At 42.1% G+C, this 21877-nt stretch overlaps 1 protein-coding gene across 1 annotated transcript in view; it reads left to right on the forward strand.

The window, feature by feature from the left end:
* The window catches only part of THSD7B (thrombospondin type 1 domain containing 7B), a 297727-nt gene extending 277132 nt beyond the window's left edge, over positions 1-20595 (forward strand). Inside the window, exons 25-32 of the mRNA XM_053948041.1 lie at positions 6037-6182; positions 11121-11280; positions 11614-11787; positions 11877-11972; positions 13052-13134; positions 14086-14278; positions 17600-17687; positions 19428-20595. Of these exons, the coding sequence (XP_053804016.1) occupies positions 6037-6182; positions 11121-11280; positions 11614-11787; positions 11877-11972; positions 13052-13134; positions 14086-14278; positions 17600-17687; positions 19428-19509 (1022 nt within the window). The 3' untranslated portion in view covers positions 19510-20595. The remainder of the gene's footprint in view (positions 1-6036; positions 6183-11120; positions 11281-11613; positions 11788-11876; positions 11973-13051; positions 13135-14085; positions 14279-17599; positions 17688-19427) is intronic.
* The last annotated feature ends 1282 nt before the right edge of the window (positions 20596-21877 follow it).

The following is a 21877-nucleotide window of genomic DNA, read 5'->3' on the forward strand; positions in this document are numbered from 1 at the left end:
CAGAATTCAGTCACAGCAACTGTTAACCCCAGAGGTGGGGAGTATGTAAAGCTAGCAAAGAGCTTGGGAGTGTTAAAAGATTCTGAAGAGAGTAATAAATAAATACAAATTCTCTAGTGAAGTAATTTTTAGGAACATAATTGTATCCTACTGAAGAAAACACATGAAGACTATTTTTCATCATTTAGTGTATGCCTCTATCTCCATCTTGCATCCACAGGTCCCTAAACACTTACATGACCCCAGTGCCTTCAGGAAGACTTTCTATAGCCAGCAGTGCTCACCAGCATACAAAAAGTGAAAGGATTAGGACCTTTTTTCAACTTATGTGGTTTAAAATACCCTTTGAGTATTGACATGAGGAAATGCATTGAAGGTTTTATTCTCAATAAGCTTGGGATTTTATTTCCCAGGCTTCTGATGTGCATTAGATGTACAGCTAATGGTCTTTAAGATTCCAAAGCCATGATGTATATTTGAATCAAATTCACTTAAGGTCAAAAAGAAAAAAGCTCTTAACTTCCATAAAATGATTCCTTCAGATGGATTCCAGAGATCAAAGCGTGTTACAGAAAAAGCTTAATATTTGGATTAGTGCTGTTCTTTCTTTGCTGAGCTTTTAGCCCGTTTGTGAAATAGTGCTTTCTTAACAGAAATGAATAATTCATGGACAGTGTTTTAACAACAACACACTGGGAGTACTATTAATTCCAAAGTTTTTTTTTTCTTTAAAATCCATTTTGGAGTGTTAATGCTTATGTTGCTGAATAAACTTAAATTAATTTTTTGAGTGTTCAGTCACTCACTAAGTTAAACAGAGTACAGTGGAAAAGCAGGTTGTAATGTTTTTTTATGGCTTCTGGCATGCTCAAGGAGCAGCTCACCCTCTATAGTACCTGAAGGTTTTTTTATCCTGAGCTCTTACATTGCATAGTTTGCAAAAGAAGGTACTGGAGTGAAGATGTGTCTTGTATTCGGCCCCTAATCCTGAAGTGCTTGTGCAAATTCCAAAGACTGGTTAAAGGGCTGCCAATGAGTACAAGGAGTTACTTCATGTCCTAAATCAGAGGAAAGCTGGAAATATTTGTGCCTTGCTGGAAGAGACTTTCCAGTGAGTGTCCTGGCTTTGGGTGCCAGACCTCATTGAGGCTGCTTGAACCGCTCAGTCAAGCCCAAGCTCAGCCCTCAGGTTTATGGGTCATCCCTGATCCTCAGAGATCATAACCCTGCCAAACTGCTGGCTGGGGAGCAGTCTTGTACAGGCCACTGTACTACTGCTGTTGTTTAACTTGGATTTAAAAGCTGGAGATGCTCTTCTGTGAACCTACAGCAGCTAAGCAGCCAGGAAAACTGTCTTACAAACTGTGTCACGAAGAAGCCAAGTTTTGCTCAGTCCTTCTCTACCACTTGAACAACTTTGCAGGGACCCAAGAGTCTTCTGAACCTCATGCCAAAGCAGGAGCATCAGTGAAATGGAAGTGCTCTGCATCCAGGTTATTCAGAGCACGTTTTATTTTCCTGCAGCCTGAGTTCTGATCTGACTTTTGCTGTATCAGCTCAGAAGTGTGGAGCTGCTCTGGTACCAAACATCCCTGGTGAAGGGACCTTGGCACCAGTCCTGTGGCAGCAGCCCTTGAGTGGTTCCAACAGCACAAACAGTGTCACTTCAGCTGCTTCACTGAGTGCCAGTGGGTTGTAAATACTCCTGGATGATAACAATAACAGAGAAGATTTTACTTGTGCACTCATCTAGGGATGGTGCTTCAGAGGAACACAGCAAGAGTTTCCAGCCAGAAGGGTCATGGACTGCGGCACCTTTGAAGTCACCCTGAGTTTCTCATGGGCATTTATGGGAGTAGGATGAAGACTCAAATTAGATAGGAAAAAACAAAGAATGACAACAAATGAGCTGTGGGAATTGGCTGTAGTAAACACTCATAACTGCTTCCCTTTGCCAGTAAGTAATTGCCTGGTGTTTGGTACAGCTAAAATGCAGGGCTTGGGTGCTCGCTATGCAGAAATAACTCACAGCAAGTTGAATGCAGCATTACTGGGTCAGCTCACAACAATATTTTGTGTTTCTGGCTTTTTTGTTTTTTTTTTTTTTGGAGAGCGTGCAGAAGCGCCATAAAGGACTTCAAAGAGAACCAAAATTTAAATATATTTCAGGTCAAAATTTAGTGTTGCTGGATGTGTGTTTTCACCTGGTTTTTTACTCAAGCATTGTTGCTGACATTTTTATTCTGTTCTTTTCCAGTAACAGTTTGATGTGATAGATTTTAATGGGTGGTACCTTTACTCAGGTGTTATTTTATGGAATAATGCATTTAAACATGAAGTGGTGCTGCTGTGCATGTGGTGCTGGCATCTAACACAGTTGTGGTGCACAGCAGCCGAAGGCGAATATATTGATTTTTATGAATGATGATGAATAAAGCAGATCTCTCTTTCCTGCCTGTGCTGAGCCTGTGGAGATGTGTAACTGATATTTGCCTGTTGCAGCTGTAGTTCTGAGCAGCATCTGCTCAGGATGCTGGATAGGGCTTTAGGCTGGGTTATATATAAGGGCTCCTTATATCATTTGCTGTACTTCTGTTAAGAGATGTATGGAACTGCTTTAATGGATGATGCTTCTGTGGCCTGAACCACTTACTGGAAAGATGTTTGGTAAGGATAATCCCCAGCAAATTGAATTTCCTTTGTTAAGGCAAATGAATACATGAGGATGCTGAATTTTTCTACATAAACGTTTTCCAATTCCAAAAGTCTTCTCCCAAGTTCTCCAACAGGACTGCTAAGCTGTACAGAACCACCTACAGCTGTGCTTTGCCTCTTACAAGGCTGACTTTATCAGATAAATGACAGGATTTACCAGGGCTGAACGTGTTGCTGTACCTTACTCAGTCGTCAGACCCCCAGGGACCGTAGCAGGCTGCAGAGATCTGAATCCCAGCACCAGAGTGACCTGTGGGGTTGAAGTGAAGGGGCACAAGGATGCACACAATGGAAAAAATTAGTTGTTCTTCCCTGGAAGAACAGTTTGGGAAAATATTTTTGGTGTTGCCTTTTGAAGAAGAACTCCTTGTGATGCTTTCTCTCTGCTACTCAAACTTGCTAAGCTCCAGTCTGACAGTGGGAGATGTTGCTGGGGATGCCCCAGTGCTGCTGGAGGGACTGGCAGTGGGAAGGGGATGAAAAACCCTATTTATCACCTGTCCCACTTGCTTGTGACTGGACCTAACCTCTAGGGCTTATTTAATTAACTTGATCCTTGCTCTGGCCTTGTGGTTCCTTGATAGAGCTGTGTTTTATGTGCTCTGCTCAAACTCACCAAAGTGGTCACAGCAGGTTGGTCATTGTGACTGGGATGAAATGTAGCAGAAATTTGAATCCTCTTGGTTTCAGCTGTGACACATAACTTTGTGGGGATAAAGTGTAAGTAATGGCAAGAATTTTTTGGGGGTAAAAAAATCTTACTCTTCTGATTTGAAAATATAATCCTATATGCCTGAGATGCAATTCTTGCTGCTGACACAAAACAGAATTTTAAGTGACCAGCATTAACAAGACTGGCCTCTTTTGTTTTTTTCCCTTTCAAAACAAATTTGAGGATATGAAGAAATTTTATTTTCAATTTCAGCACACTTTCTGTCCTTATTTTTGTGTCATATAACATTGCAGAGCAGAGGAATCAGAGATGTGGCCAATTCATTGCAGAATTAGAGAAAAATTCAAAGCAACATTAAAGAAATAACTACGGTTGCTTCAACTCTCCTAGATTTTGTATTGGAAACAAGTTAATTTCAGATGCAGTGAGATTCTGTTCTGCATAGGCAGCAAAAGATAAGGCATTTAAAAAGAAAAAAATGGATTTTTTTCTGCTACTTGAGTGGTAATTGAGTACCTAGGTAATGTTTTTGGAGTAAAAAAAAATAGAGCCTTAAGAAACTCACTGCAATCATTGTGCAAAGAAAGGTTTCAATGAAATTTCTTTCTTCAGTTCTTCATTCACAGTGTTAAAAGAAAATTATAGACTGAGTCAAGCCCCAGCTGACCACTGGGACTGTAGTGAGTTTCAATAGTTTGGATAACTAACTGTAGGAAACCAAAATGGAAAGAAAAGTTGTTAATTCTTATTTCTGTTCAATGATCTTCCCATTTACATATAGCTAGAAACATGTTAAACAGAGGAAAGGAAAGGAAATTATTTAGTTCACTAAAATAGCTTGATGAATGCTTCAGGCTTTCAAGTCCCTCCCAATGAAGTTGGATCTTTTAACCTTAGGAGACCTCTTTTTCCTTAGCTGGTGCCTGGCAGGGTGCCCCAGAGCCCTGCAGCCACAGGCTTCCCACTGCTTCCCAAAAAGCCTTTTCCATTGCTCACCAACACTTGGCATTAAGAGTAATTTGGCAAATTTGCTCTCTGCCTGAAGAGGAGGGAACAGCTAATTTTGGCCAGTTGGGCTGGGGAGAGTTGTTGTGCAGTTCATCCAGCAGCAGGCTGAGAGATTCCTCTTCCCTTGCTCTGATCTCTCAGTGAACAACAGGACTTTTTCCTATTTCCCTTTTCCCTTTTCCTTTTTCCTTTCCCTTCCCTTTTTGTGCTTTTCCAATCCTTTCCTCTCTCATCCTTCTCCTCCTCCTCCTTTTCCTTTCCTTCTTCCTTTCCTCTCAGCTGGTAGGATTTTTTCCACCTCCTAAGTATCTGATTCAGTGATGGCTGAATGCACAGTCATGTGGGTAACAGCTTTTATCATCCCTTCTGTTACAAACTCCCCAGGTCTGGGGGATTAAAACTGGAAAAGGAAGAAGTCTTAAAATTGGTTTTAATGGGTTTAAAAAGAAGAATTCAGTGGGTCAGAGCAAGGGAATAAAGGTAAGAGAGCTTGCTAAGGTATCAGTGCCTTTTCCAGGTGTGTCTGCTTTTAATTTTTATTTGCTAAAATGTTTTGCTCTGTGGATAGCCATGATGACAGATATCAGAGATGTGCCTTACACCTGCAGTGTCCTTAATTAAAAATCATGTTCATAAATAGCTGGGAGAAGGATCTGGCTGGGTATTGCAGCCTCCCTGTTTTGCAGGGTGTTTGCTCCCCCACCAGACTCCCCTCTGCTCACAGAAGCAGCCGAAGGACGGTGATCCAAAAGGGAAAGCTCCACCACGACACCTTATCTCTTCCTTTGCACTGGGTTAGCAATTACCACTCCCCTCTGCCTTGTTGTATTTGTCTGCCCTTACTGCCCAGACCTTTCAGTTTTTAACTCAAATCCACATGTATTGAAAGACAGGGTAGAAATTTTGTCCCCAGCACAATCTTCTGCATCCCACTGTATAAGGGCTTTTTCTTTTCCACTCTTCTTTTTAATTGGAGATGGAATTCTAATTGAAACATTTTGAGTGAAAACATTCCTGGACATAAATGGACAGCAAAGGAGGCAGAAATGGAATTGCTGTAAGTTTAATGAATATATTCAGTTTTATTAGTTCAAAAATAGTACCATAATTGCTTTTTCCATTCAGTGGCTGAAGAAGTTTTCACCAATAATAAATAGGTTTTTTAATGGAAATGGTAGAAGTGGTTATGGACGGTAATAGCCACTACAGTGTTTGCAGTTTTCAAATTAGGTCCACATAATTGCTCATAAAAAGAAAATTTCATTTGTTAAAAATCTCTGGAAACATACTGAATGTGTAATGGTAGAAATGCTGCTGCCATAGGAATTATTTTCTCATCATATTTAATAATCAGGATCTAGTCAAGTATTTAAATGTGTTGCATAAACAAATACTATATTTGGAAAACTTACAAAACCATGTTTAAAAAGCGTGCTTGAAAATACCAGCAACTGCATTTCTTAGACTTAGCAATCGCATCCCTATTATCCAAACAGCCTTCCCAATTAATTCCCTTTTTTAACAGATTTTAGCACTGGGAAATGAGCTAGGAATGCTGATAAATTACAAAATCTGTCTTTCTTTCTTTCTTTCTTTCTCTCTGGCTGCGTCTCTGCTGGGCTGCGGGCTGTCTGTCCTAGGCCAGATGGTGCGTGGGCGCTCCGTGGTGCTGCGGGCAGCGGGCGAGGGCAGGCCCTGCCCGGAGCAGCTCACCCAGCACAGGAGCTGCCCAGTGAAGCCCTGCTACAGCTGGCTGCTGGGGCCCTGGTCTCCCTGCACGGTCCAGGTAGGACTTTCTCCGGAGCTTCCCCCTGCCTGGGGTCGACGGCAAAATCTGTCGTCACGGTGTGGGATTGATTGCTGGTCGGCAAAATCCATCGTCGCGTGGGATTAATTGCTGGTCGTGGGCTCGAGGTGCCCCTGTGGCTGGTGGAGGCCTGTAGGGAAGAGAGGGAAGTTCAGGAGTGGTGAATCCCTGCCCCTCATCTTCCAACCATCAGCAGCCATTCATAAGAGGTGATACGGGTTGAGGTACTGTGAGCTCATGGAATTACTGTAGGGGATTTATGGAGTGAATGTGTTTGACTGGGCATAGTCATGGTGACCTATAATTTAATTACATAAAATATCTCAAACAAGAAAATAGATACACTAGATATCAAGACAGCTTAGCCTTTTTTTATCTTTTTTTATTTCCTTTTTTTTTTTTGAAGGACTGTATAGCAGGTCTTCCCCCACCAGGTCTCTGGTACAATAGTGTGACTTATTGTATGAAGGGCTGGTTTCTACTTTCTCCTTACCCTGGCTATCTTTTTAATGATCTAAAAATGTCTGGATTCAGTTCCCATGTGCTGTCCCTGTGCCTGCCACCTCTGCTCAGCAGTGGGGCCATCATTTTTTCACTGGCAATGACTTCCATCAAGCTTGAATTGACTTTTTCCTCCCCTCCGTGCTTTTTCCTCTTATCTGTTGGATCACATTTCCAATATTAAAACGTATTAGTTGGTAACCCAGTTTAAGCAGAGGTGAATCTTTCACAGTGAGGTTTATCAACCTGCTTAAATCTGGCTTTGGTGAGATGGAGGTAGGAGAAGTGTGGTGGAAACGAGCCCTGTCTGGTCCCAGGAGACAAGACCTGTGCCAGATCTGTGGCTGCTTCTCCACATTATATCATGTAGGAGATGGAAGCCAGTAATGCACAAAAAGACAAACATCCCTTGTGATTTCGGCTCTGCCAGTGCCTTGAATACCTACGTGGTTTCTCAGTGTGGTGGAGGGATGTGTAGTGAATATGTGAGTGGCACAATAAATACGCAGAATTTTCTCAGGTTTTCAGAAATGAAATCTGGATTGTGGCAGTTCAAGATCAGAGAAACAGAAGTATATTTATATTTTCGCTAATCAACAACTCATTGCAACTACTGATGTGAATGTGGTCCTTATATGTGCTGTACTCAGCATGTATAAAATGTATAAAACATATGTATAACATAAATAGAACAAAATGATAGCATCAGCTGATATTTTGTCTAGCTAACATAAGCAGATTCTGTTAAACATCAGGGAAGAGACTTTCAGCCATAGGAGCTAACACAGCTGATAAAAAAATTAGTAGAGAAGCTGAATTAAGGCCATGGCTTACTCCAGATAAGTAACACATTGTGCAGATTAAAGTGTGCCCATCCCAAACCCAGCTAAATTTCAGCTCAGAGTGAGTAATCACAGTGTTCTGTAACCCAGATACCATCCCTGCATTCAGTGAGTTAGAGCCTGCTTCTCTCCTTCAATTACCACAGAGCAGTTTCTCTCCCCTTTGCTTTGTTTTGGAGAGAAGCCATTCTATTCATGCTCACTTCTCTTTAATGAGGTGCTTAGGAATTAAATGTAGTTCATAAATACAGGGTGATTTATTCCTGTGCTTTACCGGAAAAGAAGCTTAAGCCTGCCTGCTAAAGAAAGCTTTCAGAATTCCTGTTTTCAAGGATGCTTTGTGAAATAAGGTAGAGCATCCTATGGTAAAGCCATAATGCATGGTGTGAAAGTGTCTTCCTGTAATAATAGAAACGAGACAATTAATTATAAGGCTAAAATATTTTTTCCTTGTATTATAACTGAGACTGCAATTCCTAGTTGCAGGAGGACTATTTTATGCTAAATTGACTTCATGTGAATAATTAGAGGTGTCTCTGTGGTTAGGAATAGAGCCTGCTAAGTATTCTGTGTTGCTGATTGTCACAGTATGGAAATCACAGTGTGTTGCTCCCCAAGTAATTGCACACATCCCAGGCACACCTGTGGCAGCAGGGGCATTTCCCCTGCTTTCAGAGGAGTGCAGAACTTAGGAACTGGTCAGTAAATCCAATTTTAAAGGGTTACAGGACATTAATAATTTTTCCTCCTCGAGTTGAAGTAGTTTACTCTGATTAGCTTAAAAAAACCAAAAAAATTAGTGTCTGACACTGTTCATCATTTTTTCCATTAAGGGAATATAAGTGGAATAGCCAGGCATTATCAAACACGAGCTGGCTGACATCCCTAAAAAGACTCAGAACCTTTCCTTTCTAATGGTTTTTAAAGCTCTCCCTTAAATGTGATCATGCAACACTTCCTCATTAGAGAGACTTTTACCTGATTAAATGCTCATCAACCTGTGAAAGCATTGCCCAATCAACTCTTTACCTAAAATAATTGCTAACACATGAACCCAGTAAAAGCCAAAAAGGGAAAACTTTTCTTCAAGGCACATCTGGGTGAAGCATCTCATTAGGGCTTTACCTCCTGTCTTATTAGAGTGTTATATGGGGGAAGTATCAGATGTGATGTGAGAGAAGGCTCATGGAGATGCTGCCTTACATTAGTGTGTTACTGAATTCCAGAGATTCCTGACTGTCCAACCCAGGAGGTGTAAACCTTCTCCTCCTCTCCCCATCAGGGTGAGAGGTGGAGGCTCCATGCAGGTGCTGGTGGAGGGGCACATACATCCTGTTTGTAGGAAACCCAGCATGGGTTCTGCATCCTCAGTAGGGTCAGCATAGGAGTTTTTGCAGACAAATGGCAGAAACTCCTTGTGGAAGTCAAATTCCCATGTATTTCCAGCAAGGAGATCATGACACAAGAGGCAAATCCTGGTTTTAGGCAAACCGTAGAGGATCACACATTCCAAAGGAGAGCGTTTACAACAAAGAATTGATCCCCTGAGCTTTGAATATGTGATGGTTTCCTTGGCAGTTCTCCTCTGATTAGCAGCTGTTCCCTGCATCCTCACTGTGCCATTGCTGGCACAAACTTCCTCTGGTTCCACACCTATTGATTAGATCTTCAAATGTATAATTCTGGGAACATAAATAATTTTGAAGATGATAAGGAAGTTAATGCAGTGCTCCTGCATTGCTTAAGACCTTTTAAAATACACCAAAAAGCATCTCCTACTGTGAGTGACAGGGTGACATTTTAAGTGTGTTCAACTGATTGTAAAAAACCCATTGCTGGTCTTGAGGGGAAAAAAGCAAGTGGGAGCCACTGTTAAAAAGCAAATCTTTCTCTTTGGGATTGTTTTGAGAATTCATAGGTTTGGGTTTTGGGTTTTTTTTTTTTAATTCTAGACATTAGAAAGTATGAATGTAGCTCCAATATAGTGTGATAGAAAAATGAAGAGTGTTGTCTGTGGCCTTTTATAGTGGAAACTCTTGTACTGAAAAAAAATTATTGTTAATGCTTGTCTTCTCCAGTCATTTAGTCATTCTTTGAGTCACTTCAAACTGGAAATTCTGCAGTTTGATAAGTGCCCATTTCCCCAAGAATATTGTCCCTTCATCTTCTGCTCCCACCAGCCATTTCTAAGCACTCTAACCCAATGGACAGCTGCATGAGTTTTTCACACACCATTAATCTCAGACCACAACAGAAGTTTCAGCTTCTAAAAGTGAAACAGTAATTTAGAACAGCAAGTTACACACTGACTAAAGTGAAACACTGTGTTAAAAACCTGGAATCTGGCTGCATACAGTAAATCTACACTAATACTTCTTTAAGATGCTTTAGATTAGCACTGCTCTAAATCCAGCTAGTTATGCTCTTGTTTCCATTTTATTGTGGATCTGCAGCAGAAGGGAGGGAGAGAATGCAAGAGCTGCCAGGTGTGTGCAGAAGTGTTCTTGAGATTCCTGCTAGCAAACCTGCTGCTGGATGAATGCACTCAGTAGGAGCCATTCTGTTCTGCAGATGAAGTCCATTATTTTAAAAGAATCCACTGCCAAGAAATCCAAAGGAGCATTTCCCTTGGTTATATAAAGGCAATGTTTCTTCCTTCTTCTTGAGTTTTGTTTACTGAATTTTTCTAAAGTGCTGTTTCCACAAGGCTTCAGGTACATGCTCATAAGGCATCATGCAGACATGAGGCACCTCAACAGCATCACAGCTCTTCATCTGATGAGAATGAAACAATTCCACTCTCTAGAAATAGCCTCAGTGCTTCATCTCTCAGAGCATCCTCAGCCCTTGATCATAACCTTAGCCAAGGAATATTGATTTTCCACTAAAGGATGCCATCTTCAGTAGTTTGGTGTATGCCTGGGTATTTCAGGATTGGGATGATGAGCATGGAGTGGCTCAGATGGAGCCTCCTTTTTCTTGTTCACATGGGGTTTAGTGCTGATAGGTGATGGCTGACTTGGGTTGGTGTTTTGGTAGAATGTGTGACATGAATTGGTGGTCTCTGCTCTAGATCTGGTCACTTCCTTTAGAACATGGCACAGACAGCCCACAGTGCAGTAAGGACTTTTGCTGTTGCAGGGTTTAAATCATGTGAGTGCTCTTCTTGGGCTGTATCATCAAAGGAGGGTAGAAGAAACATCTGCTCCTTATGGGCAAGCCCTGCTCTTGGCTTCTTAAGAGAAGCCCAAAATGTCTGTGCTCATCTAATTTGGTATTAATTAAGAATCAGTAAATTAATTAATTTCACTAAAAGGCATAAAGGGTAGACCTCAAAGATGCTATTAATCCTTTATGAATGTGTCCTCTTCCACACCTTTGATAATGGCACACTTTCATGTGCCCCTGCCTCCAAGCTTCTTTGGCGATCTCCATCTATCTTCTCATAACTGGGGATACTGTTGCAGACCAAATTTGTATCTTTGAAGACTTCTTGTATACAATCAGCTGTGTTTCTTCTGTCATTTGCTAACGTCATTGATGTGTGCCTCTGTTCCCTTTCCCCATCCCGTAGGGTGGACAGTGTGGAGATGGATTGCAAGTCCGCAACCTCACGTGTGTAGTGCATGATGCATCAGTTTCTGCTACATCCAAACCAGTAGAAAATGCATTATGTGGGGAGCTAACATCGAAAGAAAGTGTGCTGCAGTTACCCTGCTCTGTGCCTTGCCCAGGTAAAGGCTTTGGAAAGTCACAGTGAATTTTCTGCCTGTGGTAGCTGTCTTAGGTGGACATGCTCCCATAGTTCTGACTACTGTCAGCCCTTGTAGCACAAATCTGTGCTTCAGCAGATCAGGTAAATGCTCAGTCTGCTGTTTCTAGACCATCTAAGAAAGTCTTCCTTTGTTTTTTGAGAAAATGAGATACCACATGAAGCAGAAAATCCAGATATTGTTTACTACTGAGAGATATCCCAGGGATATTAAAGCTGTTGTATGCTTAGGTTAGCCTTATCCTTCAAGGCTAATTCTCTTTGAAAACCTGTGATTTCTTGTTTCAACGTGCAGGCGACTGCCACCTGACAGAGTGGTCGGAGTGGAGCTCCTGTGAGCTCACCTGCATCAGTGGCAGGAGCTTTGAGACCACCGGGCGCCAGTCTCGATCCAGGGCTTTCGTCGTGCAGTCTGCAGAGAAGCGGGAGAGCTGCTCGGGACAGGAGATGGAGACACGGCCCTGCTCAGGTAGCGCGGCCACAGCGCTGCTTCCTGCCCGTCAGGAGTTTCTCCTGGGCTGCTTGCAAGGTGGGGAGTAACTGGTGTTGGTGTTGCAGGAGGGAAGTGTTACGACTACCTGTGGCAAAGCAGCCTTTGGCGGGACAACGTGCGCACGGTGTGGTGTCAGCGCTCGGATGGAATGAATGTCACAGGTATGTCCCCAAATGGCCTCGCACACTTGTGAGTGAAATGTCTCCACAGAGGCTTTTCTGCTTCTGCATCTGTTGCTCAGAGGGAGTTGGGCATCCTTCTTCGCTCTTCCACAGTTTCAGTTTGGATTTTTGTGTGTAGGAAAGACAGGTGGGAGCTCACCAGCCCTGCTGTCAGCTCAGCGTCACACACATATTGCACAGGAGTATTTGGGCTAATTGCCCTTACTGTCTGGCTGGTCTTGGGAAGAAATGAGTGCACTCGTACTGAAGGGCTCTCTGGGCTGGCTTGCACAGCCCTCAGTTCAACCTTCCTGCGGCTGTGAAGAGCAGAAGAGAGCATCACATGCGTGGTAGAGACCCCATCTTCTGTACCTCCTTTTCAAAACACAGGAGTCTCAAATCACTCAAACTGAGAGATTCCTGCTGTTGCTGTGACCTACAAATTTTGCCTGTGAAGGATGAAGAGGGGAATTCATGGTCAGAACTTTGAAGCTCTGTGAGATTGACAAAGGCAGTGGGGCTGCATATCCATGGGATCTCTTTCAATATGCACAGGGTAAATGAGGAGAGAGTAGAAATGAAAACACAGATGTTCATGTCTAGTTCTATTTATAATGACTAGTTAGGATAATAACAAAAGTCTTATGTGCAAAGGTTGCCAAGTATTTAAGAACTCATTAACATGTTTTTATTCCTATAGAAGCACAGGCTTTCCCAAATGAGGATGGGCAAGGGCGTTATGTGGATTATGTCTTTTTATGTAGATAAGCCATTAATGAGGACACAGAAGATCTGCATCTAATTCTGGATTCTGTCCCAAACTTCCTATGTGGCCAGTGGCAAATTGCTTAAATCTGTATATCTCTGTTCTCCATTAACAAGATGGGTATGATAATAATTCCCTGCCTTGTTAAGGCAAATTAATTAATGCAATGCCTACAGATACTATGTTAATGTTCTTAATAGACTAGTATTTAACTATATAAAATAAGCAGGCAAGCACTTCTTACACTGTGGTGATCTAAGATAAAAACGTTTTGAAACATGCCCTTGGAGGCACTCAGTGTTGTCTTTTGCAGGAGGGTGTTCTCTTCGGACAAAACCTGCCGAAGTCCGGCACTGCAGCCCGCCGTGCAGAAAACCCTTCTCCTACTGCACACAGGTAACTGCTCGCTGCAGAACAGGACTGGGAAATTAACTCTGCAAGATTTAATCAGATTGCATCTTAGATTGCATTCCAGGACTTAGAAAACAGTTTCGTTTGTCCGTGATACCACCTCGAGGATGTTGTGGGAATTTCATCCTGAAAGAAAACCATGAACCTGCACAAACGATGTGGTGTTACAAGTTTGTTCTGTGGAGGGGTTTTGGTTTTAATTTTAAAATTACACCTCTTGGTTTAATTTTAATTCAGTGCTGTTGTACTGTTCTTTAGAAAAGGGATTGTTTAAAACTTTTGTAAAAGAGGAGATAAAGGAGCATCAATCACCTATTTGGATCAAGACTATCAGACCCTCAGACAGACATTAGAGATATAAGACAATTAGCAAAGGAAAGCAATATTAAAAAGCCATTTTAAAATAGAAATCCAGAAAACTGAGTATCTATTTAGCAAACCACAGACTTCTAAAAAACCTCTTGAAGAAACTGCTTAGTCTGATCCAGGGTAATGGATTTTTGGTCATAAGAAAGCTTCATTTTAGATAGCCTTGTGAAATACTGGAGTGGAAACATGTGAGGAGGGTTTGGGTCTGCAGGAGGATTGGTTTTGGTTTGTCTGTTCTATTGCCCAGCAGGGTCAGTGGGAAAATTGTTACTTGCAAGAGAAGTTTGCCACAGATTCCTGTTGTTAAGCTTGTTGGGATGAAAATGTTTGAATGTTGGACTTCTCTGTAATTACTGACTCTTTTTCAACCAATTCCCCAAATATATTTGGGCTTTTTTTGAACTGAAACGGGCTTGCAGGTACCAGTTCTGGCTGGTTTGGTTTGGTGGTGGCGAATTTGCGTGTGCAGGTTATACCTTGCAGTTTGTTCAAGCTTTCCCTACAGTGTGCACTGTTCTCTGAGAGGGCACTGCTTGGTTTAATGCTGATTTCCCTTTTATCTCCCAGAGAGGAGTCTGCGGCTGTGAGCGGGGATATACAGAAGTAATGAGATCAAATGGGCTCCTGGATTACTGCGTGAAGGTACCAGGTTTAGAAGATAAGAAAGCTGATGTTAAGACCATTGCCGGAAAAAATAAACCTGTCAACTCCAAAATGCATGACATTTTCAAAGGATGGTCTATTCAACCTTTTAATCCAGGTGAAAAACTTAAATATGAATGGAATAGATTGTGTTTAGAAGGTTTTTGTAGAAGAAAGGTACGAGCTTTGTAGATGATAGCATCAGAGATTGTGTCTGGGAGCTGCAGAGCGACCTCCCAGTTTCCAGCTCGTGTGCTGTCTTTCATGCCTTTGTGCTTGTACAGAGGAATCACAATCTCTTATGTTGAGAGATAGCAAAGACAGAATGAAGCAATAATATTGTGCAAAAGTATGCTCATATGTGATTTTGGGGGATGTTTAGAACTATTATCTGATGATGTTTCTAGAAGTAATATGTTTGGACTAGGAAAGATATTGATCACTAGTGCTTCAGAAGTTTCAGAGCAGAAAATGCTTAAGATTTCATTAAAGAAAACATTGGTTGTTTCTTGCCATATTTCAAAATTATATGAAAAGAACAGGGTAGAAAGTGTACAGTTTAGTCTTGAGGGTCGAAGTTACAACGTTAAAAATGTCCCACAGACAAGCTGCTGTGCCCAGGCAGCTCATCCCAGGTGGATCTTTGACATCCATAGCACAAAATCCTCCCAGCTGGAACCACAGACTGCATGTGCCCAGACTGGTCCATTGCTCTAATATCTGATTCCCATTTTGACTGTTGTTCTGATGAATTCATTCAAAACAAATTTCTGAAATGCAAATAGGACTTTAAAAATGGGAAGCAAATGTGTCAGGCACATCAGGTTTTACTGAAATGCATCTGTTCTCCTCGTGTTATAAAATACTGGCAGTGCAGTTCCTCCCCTCTTCAGGTACCTGACATTGCATTTGTTTGCAATTAGTTCCTAATGAACACAAGACTTTAGAAAACATGTAGTGAAAGGTTCCCTAAGGGGTTTCAGGGAGCCATAATTCTGTCTGATCTATGTGATCACACTTTGAATGTTACATTTACATATTTGATTTGCAGACAGTGGTTAACCTTTGCGTTGACAGTCTCTGGGCTCACAGGGCTCAGTCCAAAGCCTTTTAAAGTTGGCTGCTTTTCAATCAAACCCTTCATCCAGTTCACCCACACGGTTGACCTGCAGTTTGGGTCACAGGTTTGGGGTTAATTGCCTTTTTGTCAACACCCTGGCTCTCTGTAGGCTGTTTTACTTGGTTATCATCTCTTTGCCTGGTACCTTTACGGGGTTAGAAAAAGGGAGGGAGGTGTAGGTGCATGCTGCAATCCTCCCTTTTTAAATCAGCATTTGAGTCTGCAGCACTAAAAGCTTCTGGAGGGCTTTACCTCAGTGCAGCACCTGTGAGCCAACTCTCACCCAAGGTCTGCAACAGAAATAGTGACTGAGGCACTTGTACAGAACACGGTGTTGCCTAATTTACAGCAGAAATGTTGTAGAAACAATATATGGGAAGGGAATAAAGGTGCCCCATGTGTGCTAAGTGTATCACCAGCCCTGTGGCATCCTGCAGTTAACTCTTCAATCTGTATGTGCTCTTCAGACCCCAGCTCAAAGCTAGTCCTCTTCAAATCCCTCCCCTTTGTCTAACTTCACGACAAAATGTGTAATTGCTCCCCTCAAAGAGGCTCTCAGGCTCACTAGTCTGGGGATTTGCAGAGGTTACTGCTGGCTGAGCCAGGAAACCACTGTTACCTCCCTGTTCTGCTCTTGACAGCAGGTCTGTGGTGAGAGCTGCCTGTATGGATGGCATTTAACACCCTGCAGCACCACAGTCCTTGACATTGTGCTGGTCAGTGAAAGTACCTGTGCCTTCTCCAGCTTATCTGTGGTTTCCCTTCCCATTTACAGTTTGGAACACTAATTTTATTTTGATTAAATGAGGCTGATGTTTTTGTTCTTCTATAAATGCTCTACAGGAGTGCATAGAACTGATTTCAAATCAGGCCATGTTTTTCCTCTCTTAACTACACTCTGAGAGGTCAGAGTTCAGGTACAGAAACTTTTCTTCAACTTGAGAGGCAATTTAAATAGCAGTTTAAATTGTCAGATGGCATGGTCCAGTGCCTTTCTGCTGGGGATGGAGAGCAGAGCTGCCTTCACAGCAGACATGCTGTGATGCCTTTATGGGGCTGTGACAGTCCCTTTGCAGGATTGCTAAGTATTTCTTGGCCATCTCCAGATGAGAGGGCAACAAATTTCATACTGGACTTCCGCAAAATAACTCAAACAAACCAAGCCAGTCCTGATGAACAGAGCTTTTCTCACATGGGAGATAGTCTGCAAGTGTTTTGAGGGGCAGAAAAAAATCTGTGAGAGGTACTCAGCCTTTCCCCAAAGTCTGGAAGAAAAACAAGGAAGAATGGGATCTGATTAAATGTGTTTCCATTTGAAAAAATTTGTCATTCAAACATAAAATGAAAACCAGGCTCAGTGATTGTCCCTCTCACTTGACTGAATTTGAAATGGCCTCTGTCAAACCGTGTCTGTGGGCACAGCACAGGTTCCTGTTCCTGCCTCCAGTGTGCATTTGCAGCTCTGTTGATGTGAATCAGCTCAGACTGCTGCGTGGAAAAGTACCAAAGCTGCTCCCTGCAAGGAAGGCTGTGCAGCCAGAAACGCAGCGAGGAACAGAAATATTGATCTTTCAAAAATTGCTGTTATTATTAATGCAAAGCTTGTAATTAAGGACCTGCCCAAGTGAAATGTTCTGAGACAAGGGAATGTTTGAACAGACTCAAGCCCACATGTGCATGGAGGGGTTCCTGCAGGGGTCCTGGGTCACTGCAGCCCAAAGAGCCAAATCCACAGCCTTACCTTGTCTTAAAGCCAGTTTTGTCTGCTGTTCTGTGGTCCAACCAGAAAGCTCTTTCCCAGCTTTATCCCTCTTACTGTTACAAAGCCTATTCTTGTTTTTATTCTAAGCTGAATTTATTCCCATTTGTTGCCCAAGTGTTTCCCAGTTCTAAGCAGCTTTTCCACTTGTGCTTGCTGGTATTTACCCCAACTGACCCCCAAGTATTTATAGAGAACAATCCCATCCCTTCTCAGCCTTCAGCTAAACACATGAGGTGTTGCCTGTGTCTGTCTGGGTCAGCTCAGCGTTGAACTGCCTCTGCCAGAGCAGCCACTGGGCTCTGGAGGGAATGTACCCTAATTATCCTGTGCCTCTGCCCCTTTCCATTAAAGTTTTGTCTTTAAAATCAGGGATTTTTTCAGAAATCTTCCCATCAAAAGTATGGGGTTTATTAATTATAGCCAGTCCCTTCTGTGTTCCCCATAAATGATGCTACTAATGTCTCTTTAATTGATCTCTTAAAACTTTGTGTATTTTAGAATAAAGTATTTTATTCTCTTCTCTTCTTCCTCTGTCCTTCTTCCTTGTCTTCCAACAGATGGTAAACTGAAGATATGGGTATATGGAGTATCAGCTGGAGGGTTCTTCATCATCATTTTCCTGATTTTTACATCCTACCTGATGTGGTGAGTATGGCAGGTATTCTGTCCTTAAATAACAGCTAGTTTGCTTTTATTTAAACAATCCAAAAGACACCACAACACTGCATTGCAGGCATTTAATGCTCAAGGCTTCAGGAAAGGATGGAGGCTGGACTACCTAAGTGCTTTCATTTGGCCCCTACATCAGAGTAATTAAAACTCTCCAAACTGTAAATGTTAACAGCTGTTATTGTGAAGAAGTTTGGTGGCCATGCAGGAAAAGAATTATTTTTGGTTATCAATAGGCCCTTATATTTATTCAGACTTCTGCTGGGATTAGAAAGGGGTTTTATTGTATTCTTCAAAAAAAGATAAAGTAAAACTGAAGAAAGGCAAGGAGAGTGATTGGAACAAGGAGCTGGCTTCTGCTCAAGGAAGGACTAAATAGAATAGGGACATTCAGTTGAAAAATGATGTTTGATGTGGGAATACAATAGAGATCTATGAAATCATGAATGGGGGAGAAAAGGGTGCTATGGAATTTTTATCTCCCACAATAAAAGAAGTAGGAGGCATCCGATGAAATGGTTGTTTAAAATAAACAAAAGATATTATTTTTCCCACAGTGCATTATTACCTTGTGAGCTTGCTGCTGCCAGGGCTGTGCATGCCAGGAAGATAAATGGATTCAGAGATGGCTTAAGAGTTCATGGGAGATTGGGTCTCTTGGTGTTAATTGTGGTTTCTTGGCTGTTCGCTACAGCTCAGAAAATCCCTAAATAGGTTTTTGCAGTGAATACATCAGGTGCAAAACCATGTCCTGTGCCTAAAGCTGCTCTTACCAGCCATTGTTGAGGACAGGGTAGCAGGTCTGCACCTTTAGTGCAGGGGCTCTGGGGTTTGACTGGGGGTGAGGGGTGTGAGCCCTCCTGCAGCGCCGCCGTCGCGCAGGCAGGGCAGGGGAGCCCAGCCTGACAGAGCTCGCCTTGCCCTCCCTGCTTTGAGTGCTTGGGAAGGCACTGCCATTGATGCCTCTGGGAGGGCAGAAAAGGAGAAGGGGGAAGCATCCAGGTGTCCTGCAATTCCCAAGGAGTTGGCCTGAACTTACAAACATTCACAGTTCAAGCTGGCCCAAGCCCTGTCCAGTCAGGGCAGGCAACCAGAGAGTCGCAGCCGTGGCCTGACAGCATCACTGCCCACTTTCATCCAGCAGTTTATTCCCTTTCACTCTCTTAGTCTTTCTCTCATTCTCTCTCTTGGGTTAAAAGCTCAAATAACAGCTTAGGAGGTGCAACTCCCTTATTTTCCAAGCCATGTAGCTCCATTTCTCTGTGGCTTCACAGCAGAGGATATAGAGGATTTTTTAAATAACATTACACACTTCTCCATCACTTGGAGGCTGCTGAGGAAATGCATTTCTCAATAATAATTATTGTTGCTTCAATACCATGCCAAAGAAATATGAGACTATCCCACTCCCAGACAGCTCATGTTCCAATTTTTCTGCGAGGTGTTCCTTGTTTTGTCAGCTGTGAGAAGAGATGGGAGACAAATGTGCTTTATTTCCTCTGCAGATGGGGAGCACAGCTGGCTGCCCCTTCCTGGCAGGCTGTGTGTCCCTACCACACACATGAAAGCACCAGAGCGGCCATGTGGTGCCACCCAGTTACAGCATTCAGTAGCCACTATGGAAAGTTGATTTTTTAAATTGAAATCTGGGCATTGACGATGTCTCTGAGCTTGTTACAGTTTGTAATTTTGTCTTCTGAAATGCTTTTCCCGCAGCAAAAAAACGAAGCAGCATCAAAGCCCTCCACCACAGCAGAAGCCTCTAACCCTGGCCTATGATGGAGACATTGATATGTAACATAAACAAGAAATCCAAATGTAGACATCGACTGCCTTAACTGCTTTCTTTTTTGGAACTCTCTGACTTCTCAGTTTTTTGAGGAATCTCCTGATGTATAATATCCTGAGCAGAACAGAAGCATTGCAAGCTGAAAATTTTGCCACCTCTTTATTAAAAAAAAATGGAGTAAAAAACTTGGATCTTGTGAAACTTTTCAGAAGAGAACAGCAACTACATTACATCCCTTCCTGTTGAACAATGGGAATAAAAAAAAGAAAGAGAGAATCTACAGACATCAAAAGGAATTAGTTAAAAAAAAAGGCATGACAATCCCAAGGAAATAGTGACATTTACTGTAAATGACAAGTTTGACACAGCATCATTATGCACTATATTAGTGCAGGGTTCTTTATTCTTCACATACTTCAACAATGAGTTTTCTAGTGTTTACATTTCGTTCAAAGACTTTAAAACCAGATCATGTATTTTGAGAAATGCAAGGAAGAATGAGTTGAAGTGTCTGAAGTTACCAGGTTTTTTAAAGTTTCTTCCTTCTTATCCTGTTTTCTAGTCTGGAATATGATTTTGCTTCATTTCCACCTACAGGACAGAATAAGGATTGTTATGAAAAAGCATAGGTGGTTTCTTAACCAAGAATATTTTCTAAAGAGCTGAGTAGATAGGTGTTTTGATGAATGGCTAGAGGATTTGATTGTTTAAAAAGGATTTTAAATTAAATTAAACCATGTAGATACATTATGGCCAGTTTAAATTGTTATTCAGTTTAATTAAAACAAACTCTGCTTTTTGTATTTAAATTTTCTTATCTGAAATATTTCTAAATTCCTTTTTTTGAATTTAATTACCTGACCTAATTTAATATACATCAAACACAAATGCAGTTTGTAGAAGGTCTTGCTTTTTTAAATGTTTCAGAACCACTGAGAAGTTACATGTCGTAAAATTCTGGGAACATTTGAAGAGGGTAAGTGTTTATAATAGTGTGTGTTGCAAGTAAGAAAGTGCCATCTTGTGGTATTGACTTGTATTTATAAGCAAATAAAATGCTAAAGAGAGTGAGAAAATTGCTTCTGGTATGTTGAATTAAATGTGTGTAAACGACTTGTGTTATTAGTCATTTACTGAGCTTAGATTGGCCTCGGATTTCAAACTCCTCTGGCTTTATTTTGTGCTGCAGTGATTAGTGAGAGAAAGAGTGCAGACAAGTACAAGCCAAGAGAATAATTGCTGGTCTGGAGAATGCTTGGTCTTATTTTTAACTCAATGCTGCTGCTTATTCCAATAATCAGAAGAGAAAAAGAAGAATTGTTACCAGCCCAGCACCTGTGTGGTCCTTCCCCATCCAAAGGTACCTGGATCATCACAACAGATGGGTATGACTGGGGGGGCAGAAGGCTTTGTTCATCTTGTCATGTTGCTATTCACAGCTTTGTAAAGCGGTTTGAATGTTGTGGTTTTATTGGAAAAATGGTGGAATTGTAGATAGGTTTCCTTCCCTTGGGATCCCACCCACCCAGCATTGCTCCTGCAGTATCGAATTCAGATGGTGTTTTGCCGCTAAGGCAAGGTCAGGAATGTGCTTTTCTCTTCCCTCATTACAAGGACAGGCTGATGGAATTGTGAGGGGAAATTGTCTCATGTGTTTCTGGTCCTGAAGATGTTCTGCTGGCCCTGCTTTCCACCTTAGAGCTACAACTGTTTATGGAATATAAAGCAGGACCTGGTGTTTCCCAGTAACACTGGGGTCCTAAATCTTTTTTCAACAATGCCCTGTAGTGAACCATTGAGTAACATCTACAGAGGAAGAATTACAAGGGGAATAATGACCTGGTGCCATTAGGAACAACACTGACAGATCTTAATATATTTTGTCTGTGGGATACCATGTCAGCAGAGTGGTACTCTCTGAATAATGAAGGAATGAGCTCAATTAAGCATGCTGTTCAGCAAGGCATTGGAGTGGGCAAGGTGGTGTAATAATAGCAAAAATGACAGCTGGAACATGTGGTCATTGCCCTCAGCATCAGGGTAAATTACAGTCCAAACTATGATGAAGAGAAGGCTCTGGGGAGACCTCAGAGCATCTTCCAGTGCCTAAAGGGAGTACCAAGAGAGCTGGAGAGGGACTTTGGACAGAGGCATGGAGTGACAGGACAAGGAGGAATGGCTTCAAACAGAGGACAGGTTTAGATAAAATATCAGGAAGAAATTCCTCCCTGTGAGGGTGGTGAGGACTTGGCACAGGTTGTCCAGAGAGGCTGTGGCTGCCTCTGGAAGTGTTCAAGACCAGGCTGTATGGGGCTTGGAGCAACCTGGGATAGTGGAAGGTGTCCTTGCCCACAGTAGGGGGTCCCCTTGTGACCCC

Source organism: Vidua chalybeata, chromosome 7 (assembly GCF_026979565.1).
Source record: "Vidua chalybeata isolate OUT-0048 chromosome 7, bVidCha1 merged haplotype, whole genome shotgun sequence".
NCBI classification, from domain to species: Eukaryota; Metazoa; Chordata; class Aves; order Passeriformes; family Viduidae; genus Vidua; species Vidua chalybeata.